Source organism: Orbicella franksi, chromosome 11 (assembly GCF_964199315.1).
Source record: "Orbicella franksi chromosome 11, jaOrbFran1.1, whole genome shotgun sequence".
Lineage (NCBI taxonomy): Eukaryota > Metazoa > Cnidaria > Anthozoa > Scleractinia > Merulinidae > Orbicella > Orbicella franksi.
The window spans coordinates 20,054,394-20,063,879 of NC_138155.1; the positions used below are offsets into that span (position 1 = coordinate 20,054,394).

Sequence of the window (9,486 nt, forward strand, 5' to 3'; positions counted from 1 at the left end):
ACGCAAGCCGTCATTAAGCTTCAAGTTGGAAAATCATAGTGATTATAAAACAGATGAGTAATACAACAATTAAGTGAAGGATGCTACTTCTTTCACTCAGAAAAAGATTAAGGTGTATGAGTCAGCCGAAGAATTTCACACTACGTCCACCTCATAAACCAAAGGTCGCAGTGTTACAAGTTGACTTTTTCTCAACTTAAAGACCTTCTTAGTAATATAAACCAAACCCATAAAACCCTTGACGGTATTAAACCTTGCGTGCGCTAGAGGCATTATAACAGCAGTATTTGTTTAAACTACTATTTTCTCTTTTAAGACTCCAGTTGTTTCTTAATTTAACGTTGAATTTCTATTGGAAAAGATTAAAATCACTTGGATGCGATTTACCTCAAGGAGTCTGTTATCGCCTTAACAAATAGTTTAAAGATTCCCAGGAAAAGCTCAACAGAACTTTCTCAACAGGGACAATTCGATGCACCTTTATACAAGAAGCGACAAGGAAGCTGGAGGTCAACTTGTTTCCTGTCGCGTAAATTGAGTCCCCGCAGAGCAATTGTATAAATAGAAATGACGAACTCATTTAGCACAATGTCACTTGGATAATCTCGGGTGGGCATCTAAAAACGAGACTCTGGCATGCATTCATGAACATGCGTGATACCCACTCGAGATTGGAGATTAAAGCGGAGACGTGGGCTTAAAAGATACCTTTTTCCTAAAATTCTAATTTGTTTGGACAGATTGCAATCGTCAATCAAGTCAAACGGTAACTCCGCCTTCAGATAAAAGGTGAATTTTTATTTTCATATCTTGAAAAGTTAGTTGAGCTATTCAGAATCACTGCGTTGGTGGTTTCCACGAATTATCGCGACATGAACGAAAACGTAACTCTCGAAAGAAATGGAAGTGTTCCAACTGTAATGCCAGATGAAGCACAAGGAGAATCGACGGGCTTCAAGATCACAAAGATCTGTTTTTATTTTCTTATCCTTTCTGCGAGCACCTTCGGGAACAGCATGGTCGCGCACATAATCAACAACACCAGAAAAATGCGCACCGCGTCCAATTTTCTGGTCTTGAATTTGGCCATTTGTGATTTGGTGACGCCGTTGATAAGCATTGTGTTTGATTTTGTCCTGGAAGAAAACAACTACGAATGGATTTACGGAGGAGCCATGTGCAAAGTTTTATGGCCAGCGCAAACTTATTTCACTTGTGCATCTTCTCTGACTCTCGCAGCGATATCATTAGACCGTTACCGAATTATAATGCACCCGTTCAAGATACGACTGTCTATGAGACAAATTTGCATCTTGATCTGCCTGGTTCACGTTTTTTCGCTTGCGGCGGTGACTCCGTACGGATATGTTCTGGCACTCACAAACGGGTCCTGTGAGGAGAACTGGCCCAAATTTACCTACAGACAAGCTTATACTTTTTTCTTGTTTCTCGTTCAATATGGATTACCACTAATTTTCATGATAGTTATGTACACCTTGGCTGTCCGCGCGCTTTGTAACACTTCGGCACGAACACGCGCGAATTCCATCAGCGCCAACTCAGCGCGCTTCATCGTCAAGAAACTTAAAAGTGACGTTAAGAAAAGAAAAACGCAGCGAGGAGTACTTAGATCCAATTCTGTGTTTAAAAGGCTCGGCGCTCTCAGAACCCGGAGTATCTGGAGCACTCCAAATGCAAAAGCGACGAAGATGTTTATGGTCGTCGTTGTCGTGTTTGCTATCTTTATGTTTCCGAACCAAGTCGTGTGGTTATGGGCGGATTTTGGCGGAGGTATTAACAGCCCAAATTTCACCAAACTTTCCATCATCTGCTGGTTGTTTACATACACCAACTGCGTAGTTAATCCCGTCATATTTGGAGTCTTCAGCAAAGATTTTCGCAAAGGATTCACGAGAATTTTTAAGAGCATTATCTGCTGCGAGAGATCCGCTTTGAAGGACAGTACTGAGCGATTACAGTTTCAAAGCATAACAAAAACTGGATCGGACTCGACGGAGTCAAACACAGTGGATTGCGAGAAGTATAGAAAAAACAGCAACTTAACATTTCTTTCTATTCAAGTCTGTGAACAGACAACAGGATCACAAGCCAAACCGAACAAACAGTTTCAAGGAAAGATAACGACTTTAAATGGACTTCCCTTGCAAAAGACTGAGTCTTTCAGCACTGGTCACGAAAAACCGCAACAGTCGATTACAAGTATGTTAATTAGTTTGAAGCCCGAAGGCGAATCGAGACATCTAAATGATCACCATTTAAGAATGAACTATGTTAGACAATGGAATGCTTTATCCCACTCCACTTCATGCTCTGAAACTTTGAAAAATGCACTCAACAGCTCGCGAGAAACTTACTGCTAGAAATGAACGCTTGTATTGAGGACTCCAAACTTTCAATCTTGCCATATTTTTTTTTATATAACACGAGGTCAGAGTTGGCGATTACTGGGTCAAAAACGTGAATTTAGAGAAAAGATTTGGTATTCTTCGTGTATATATTGTAATTTCACTGTTGGATGCATAACCCACGCTGCTTCACATTGTATACAGCAGCATAAAAAGGGCCTTTTTTGTTCACTAAGTAGTTGTAAGATCATTATCAAAACATGTTTCAATACACACATTGCTTATTAAACTATACATCTTTAAATTACATTGTTTGATCACGCTAGCGAAATCAGGATTTTCTAAGCGTTAAAAAGTTAAAATAGTTTAACTGAGGTGAATATTACATTAAAAAGTTGATCTGAAACGACAACAATGCCATTTGTTCCTTTGCTTAAACTGGCGAGATTTTACAAGTTTATCAGTTCCGGAAGTTTAATATTCGCGTAGTTTGTTAAGAACGGAACTCAAGCATGTAAAAAAACCGACACTTCTTGAATAATTTGTGTTTAAAAATGTTGAAAATTTTGGCAACTTGTTAAACCGATCTCAAACAAAGCCTTGATCTGAGAGAGGCTAGCTTATAAGGGGCGCAGGTTAAGTTGCATTAGGCCCAAGGCGATTTATGATAAAATAAAAGTTAATAGCTTTTTCATAAACTTGATAAATCTGTGTCACATTTACCTCTTTGTAAAGCTCATCTTAGGAATGTAAATATGCATGCCAAAAAGTTTTCAGCGTTTAAACAAACGGCTTTCAGCATAACTGATTGTGCGGACCATTATACCATGATAGATTAATTAAACTGACTTGGACTACCTCCAAAACTTCAGAACTAAAACTATATTAAAAGTAAATTAAATTTTAAGTAAGGAATTTAATCTTTTGAGCTTTGACTCAAAGGAGACATGACTCAGCATAGCTGGAGCACCACGTTTGCGGATGACGTCTTTCAGTTTTACGTCTTCAGACCTATGTAGTCGAGTGGTTTTCCTGTTCCAGGATAGTCCCAACCTTTTCCTGTGTTGGAACGACCCTCTTATTACAATTGGCGACATCCGTTTCCCGTGGTTTAAGACCAACGACTTTCAAACCATTGATAAAGCATTCATTCTCGCCCGGGAGCGCTGTGGGTGTTTACTGTGTTGTTCGTGGTAATAACCCACTGATTGTGGTTTCCGGGGCCACACCTAAAGACAGTCTAGAAATGTACAAACAACGTAATTTTATTACGCGATAATCGGGTTGCTTTCCTGTCATGACATAATTACATTTCTGTCTTGCTATCAGGAAAGAACCGGCTTTCAGGTTGTTTAGGTAAACAAATAAATAAATAAAAACTCCCGTAAAATCGAAGCAGGCCTCCAAATAACAATAATCAAGTTCCTAATTTCAGAAAAGCAAAAAGGAAATGGAAAGAAACGCCAATAGCTATAAGTATATTTAGTGTCGGAGCACGTCACGCAAGAAGATTACGCGTGATGCTCCCAACGCGCGGAAAATACGCGTGATTCATGCACCGTGCCGGTACAACATCAGGCTACAAGTTTCATTTTTTAGGCTCTGACATCTACAGGTAAATTCTCCTGAGTAGAAGTCATACACATATCACAGTACTGTTGGGAGAATCGGCTTAAATCGAATTGTATAAAGTTGGGATATACCAACCCATGCGTGACCAAGTTAGTTAACTTTATATCTTCCTCGTACGGAGAAGTGCGTATGACTCAGGAGTTGGGCCGGTAAAGGAGTGTCTTGGCTTAGCCCCGCCTAATCAAGATAATCAAATCAAGATCGTATCAGTTCAGTATTTAAAGATTTCCTTATTCAGCGAAGTTGACGACCGTAGGTATATCAATCGGTTTATCGTGCACTCGAAAGTTCCTGCTCGTCATTGTGTTCCGTTAATTTTATTTATTTATTTATTTTTAATTTAACGCATTGACGTAAAATTGCAATGTTCGGTTTGTCAAAAAAATCAAGGAATTACTTCTTGACACTTTCACGATCGCTAATTAAAAACACAGTCTGTTTGCCGGATCAAATGTGGGAAACGTTACTTAAACATTGATAACGACCAAACCGTTTTACATACAAATCACTGACGCATGCAGTTTAAATCTAACCGCTTGATCTTTGCCATGCGCAAAAAGCAGGATACCATCAAAAGGTGAGACGAAGGAAAACCTACACTCAAATAAATGTGATAAGGAAAAAAAATATATAATAGTCTATTTCTAGGAAAAAAATACATCAGTTGTCATATTCAGTACACATATGAATAAGTTGAACAACAAATAAACTAACACTGATTGAGTCGGAATAAAATGAGAAATGTACTGTTAGGTATTTAGTTGTTCCTATAATAACAAATAACACACTGATTGTGGTTTCCAGGGCCCCTCCTAAAGACGGTGTGGCAATGTACAAACGACGTATTTTTATTACACGATAAGTGCCTTTGCTTTCCAGGCATGGTCTAATTACATATTTCTCTTTATATTGCTAGGCATTAAAGAGCTCGCTTTCGAGTTCATCTATATAGTACAAACCTCTCGTAAATCGAAGCACAAAGCGCCCCTAGAAATAATTAGGTTCAGTCTGATGTTGCTAATTTCAAAAGATCAAAACACAAACAAACAAAGAAACAGGCAAATAAGAAATCGTTTCGCGCCAATGGGGTTAGTTTTGTTTGCGTGATATTCCCACGCGCGAAAATTGCGCGTAACTCTCGCACCGTGCCGATTGAAAAAATTAGGTTAGACGTTTCATTCTGTTCAGGTCCTGACACCGACAGGTAAATTCTCCTAAGTAATCTCCATATATATAGTACAGTACTGTTGAGAGAATTAGCTTAAATCGACTTCTAGAAAGCCGGGATATTCCAAAGCATACGTGACAGAGCTAATTGGGTTTATATTCCGGGATGTGGGCGTTAAGTGTTGTTCCCGCTGGTTAACGATGATTACATTTATCTTCCTTCTGAACGATGTGCGTATGGCAAGGGGTGTGTGAGCCGGTGAAGCCGGGCCAAGCCTAATCTGAATTAAAGATAAAAGCTTTTCCCCCCTGGGATAATCAAATAAAGACCGTATCAGTTCAGTACTTGATTAAAGATTTCCTTATTCAGCATCGCTCACAACCAGGTCAGGATCGAAAGTTCTTGCTCGCCATTTGGTTCCGTTCAGTTTTTTTTTTTTTTTTTTCAGTTGGCGACCCATTGACGTAAAGCTAGAGACTCAATCGATTTCAAATTGCTTATCAAGCATTTAAATGTGAATTATTTAAATGTCTTCAAATTTGTAATTCTCTTGTAAATAAGTTTAAGAAAGCAACATACTCAGAGGTTGGCAAAATCATGAAATATCGCAACCCAACGATTTCAAGGGTTCCTTTCTCAGATGCTTACAGCGCAATTCTTATTACATAAGCATGACGTCCAGAAAAATCGGGCCGGAAATCGCTTCGTTCTCAGATTTACGCAGTTAGATAAGCTTGACTACTTCAAATTCGCAAACGTTACACAACAGTTTGTCGAAAATTACAGTACAATGTTCGCTCTGCACTAATAGATATCACAAACGCGCTGAGTTTGCCGGATAAAACGTGGCAAACGTTACTTAAACATGATAGCGTTAAGTTGTAGAAACAGATCATTAAAACTTCTAATTCCGCCCACCTGATCTGCCGGTGCATTTGAAAAGGACCCCTCTCAATCGGCCATTTGCGAGTTGCTTCTATCTCTGTTTCAAAACATTCTTGTTGCCCAACTTTTCATTTTCTTGCACGTTCATCAGTCTTGCAAATCAAACTCCATTTCCATATGAAAGGTCGTGCACCGGAACTCGTCTTGAAACAGAGGGAAAAATGGCTTATTTTTCACGCATAAAAAAATGACAGAATATAAGCCAGTAAGTCAAAAGGTTAGACAAAGGAAAACCTGCGCTCAAATAAAAAGGATAAGAAAACATAAATTGATATCACCCTATTTCAAGAAAAATACGACCTTATTAATATCTGCTACATAGATATGAGTGGTCATATTCACCTCACGTGTGGACAATTTGAAAAGTTAATAAACCGGCTGTGATTCGGGATTGCTACAATCCATCATTAGGTTCGGACTGAATAAAATAAGAAATTTAACGATCTCCTCCCCCGGCATTCTTGATAAACTCGCGCTAAAACCAAACGCATGTCAATTGTTCCAGTTCATATGTGTAGGGGTGGGTGGGCGGGGAAGAGAGAGTTTCTTAATTCAAAATGGCCAAGATTGCAGGTTTGTTTCAAATAGATAACACTACGATTTTCATCCAGCACTGGAAGAGAGCTTCAGAACGTAACGTCAATGTAGTCGGGTTTCTTTTTCCGCCCTAGACAGTCATGGTAGCGTAGTCGTAGCCACCTTAAATGCTTGAAAACATTTAGTCGTTCTCAACCCCCTCCCTTGCTCATTTTTTGCTAAAATTTGGCAAATATTGCTAATATAACTGTGAGTCGATAATTAAGAAATAGGAAACAAGTACCGTGTTTCTATTGAGTTATAGAAACACGCGTGGAAGTTTGGGAGAACGAGAAATGCTGTCGGAACACAAGCCGCAAACGAGTGTTTCCACAGTTTTTTCAAGTTCTCCCAAACTTTCACGAGTGTTTCTATAACTCGATAGAAACACGGAGAACATATTTTCTATTTCTTTTAGAAAACACCGCGAGGAAAAAAAGAAAAACAGCTTGTTTTTTACTTTGATCATCAAAATGTAAATTCTCTTTGCTCGCGCCATCATTACGTCAACAGCTCGTGCTAGTTCTGTGTTTCCATCGAGTTATAGAAACACGATTTTTAACCAATCAGCGCGAGTATTTTCTTAGGCCTGTTTTCTAATGTAAAATATTGGTCACTGAACAGCAACATTGCTACTTTGAAAGGTTATTACACAGGGTGAAACAGAAATTCACAGGATATGAAGTCAAATCTTTGTTTTCCAAAAGAGCAACAACTGTTTGCGTAAATGCTTTCAAATCGTACCTCAAAAGGGTGTAGTTGTTTGCCATAGCAACCATTTTTAAATAAAACCTTCAAAATTAGTAATCGTTTGAAGTTGTCCTTCAGTAGCATTTCGGAATAGATAGATATATTGATTTAAATTAGGCCTTGAGCTACTGTACACCACTCTCATATCACGCACTATTGAAGATTTTCTTTCATTCCCTGATGATGCCGTAGAACAGCGAAAGCTTAGAATTAAAATACAGTAGCTCAAGGTCTCATTTGAATCAATATATATCTATCTATTCCTTCAAAATTTGCTTTCTCTTAATGAGTGCAATTGCATCCAATTTAAGCTTCCCCGCCAATTTTAACAGACTTTTTGGTCAACTCAATTACCTATAATTTACCGATATTTTCCCGGTGTAATGCAGAGGCGTAGCTAGGGGGGAGATCCTGGGGTGCCCGTAACCCCCTCAAACAACCTACAACAGGTGGCGAAAATGACAAGGAAATCTGTTGAGTACCTTCATTTTGACACAGTGTAACCCCCCCCCCCCCCCCTTCTTTGAAAAACCCTGGCTACGCCCCTGTAATGTGCCACAGCGTCATAAGAAACCTTTACTGCTGTGTAAAGCTGTTGTAGAGTTATCTTCAGTTTTAAAGTTAACCAGCTTTACGATGCAATGTTTCTTTTCAAGCTCTCCTTTTCACTAGGTATACGCTCACGTTTAAAGTTGGCTTAAAAAGACTTTTAAGCCAAGTTTAAGCTCTTGGCTTTAACTTCCTTATGTTTGCAAACTTTACGCCAATTTAAGGTTACATTAACTTCAAGCAACGTAGCGTAAACGTCGGCTTAATTAACGGCTTCCAGTATAAAGTTGGGTAACCAACTTCAAATTTTCGTGGCAACCAAAACTTCTGGTATAGTTTCCATATAGCGACCACATTTCTTTGTGTTGGTGATCAATAACGGTTATTTTCTCACACACTATGTCCTTCTAAAAAATAATATCATGACATAGCGCACATACTGGTCCTATATTATCCCTATTGAGCCATCATGCTATAAATCTCTTTATATGCATGGCCGTACGTAAATAACTTGAGATGCGCAGTTTAATTTTAGCTGCAAATGTTTCCAAGTTAAGCTGTGAGTTCCTTTTGTTAAAGTTCCACCTAGTTAATGCAGGAAATGAAAGAATCTAGAGAAGACCAGCCAATTTTTTCCTCTTGGCATTGAGCTTTCAGCAAGCAGGCAAGACAACAAGAGCTACATAACATCCCCCTTTCCGCAGCTTAATTCGACCTCAAATCGTGATGTTGCTGTCATTAACTCTTGTTGGAACTAAGTAGAGACTGATGACGCAGTTGTTTCACTTTGATCGATGATTTGGTTTGGTTTGGTTTTCTTTATATTTGAATACTTTCGGCAAGGTTAAACAAAAAAGAAAACAAAATTGTTTTATCCTGTAAACAGTAAGGATAAAAAAAAATAACCCGGGAGCTCCGCGTTTAGGCTTGGCTAAATATGTATATTGTTATACAGTCGAGCTTCTCCACAACGGTCACCTTCTTTGACGACAATGGATACCAGCCTCCTTTAATTGATTAAACAATATGACCCAGTCCACCATGTTGTTTGCGATATTTTCACAGAGAATTGAGTCAGAGTGAGTTATGATTAGTCGACATCCTAGTACTTTTCATCCGCTTTCTCCACGCGAGCTAAGCACAACAGAAGCATAGGAAGAGAACGAAACATGAGCGTTCAGCTAGTGCTTACGCTTATGTTTCAAGTGGTCTCGCTCGCGAATGGTTATACTTGTTGTCAAGCTCATGCCACGAGACGTGCTCATGCGCTAGTGAAAACCAAACTTAAAACTAGCCATGCGATAAGGCAAAGATCAACCATTACCAAAGAGGCAAAAAAGATGGGGGCTCACATGCTTCTTTTTGAGATAAGGCACATTGAAGACCATGCGTTTTTAGAAGCTTTCGTTATTTTGAGACCTTCTTAGCTTAGTTTACAACTATCAGCAATAAAAGAAGCTGCATTAGTGATATTTAAATCAGATAAACGTACTTAATTCA

General features: G+C 38.9%; 2 protein-coding genes across 3 annotated transcripts in view; one reads left to right on the forward strand and one right to left on the reverse strand.

Moving 5' to 3' along the window:
- Positions 1-203: 203 nt before the first annotated feature.
- Positions 204-2,413, forward strand: LOC145503237 (galanin receptor type 1-like). Its single transcript, XM_081482726.1, has one exon. The coding sequence runs from the start codon at positions 873-875 to the stop codon at positions 2,379-2,381; it is 1,509 nt and encodes a 502-aa protein (XP_081338852.1). The 5' UTR covers positions 204-872; the 3' UTR covers positions 2,382-2,413.
- A 1,165-nt stretch (positions 2,414-3,578) lies between these two features.
- The window catches only part of LOC145503261 (rRNA-processing protein UTP23 homolog), a 50,863-nt gene continuing 44,955 nt past the window's right edge, over positions 3,579-9,486 (reverse strand). Inside the window, exon 8 of one of the 2 annotated variants that reach the window (XM_081482757.1) lies at positions 3,579-3,606. The gene's annotated coding sequence lies outside the window, so the exon portion shown is untranslated. The other variant, XM_081482758.1, reaches the window with a different exon arrangement.

Bases quoted from the DNA above. Each gene is read 5' to 3' on its own strand.
- LOC145503237 (XM_081482726.1), top strand. From the start codon at position 873: ATGAACGAAAACGTAACTCTCGAAAGAAATGGAAGTGTTCCAACTGTA.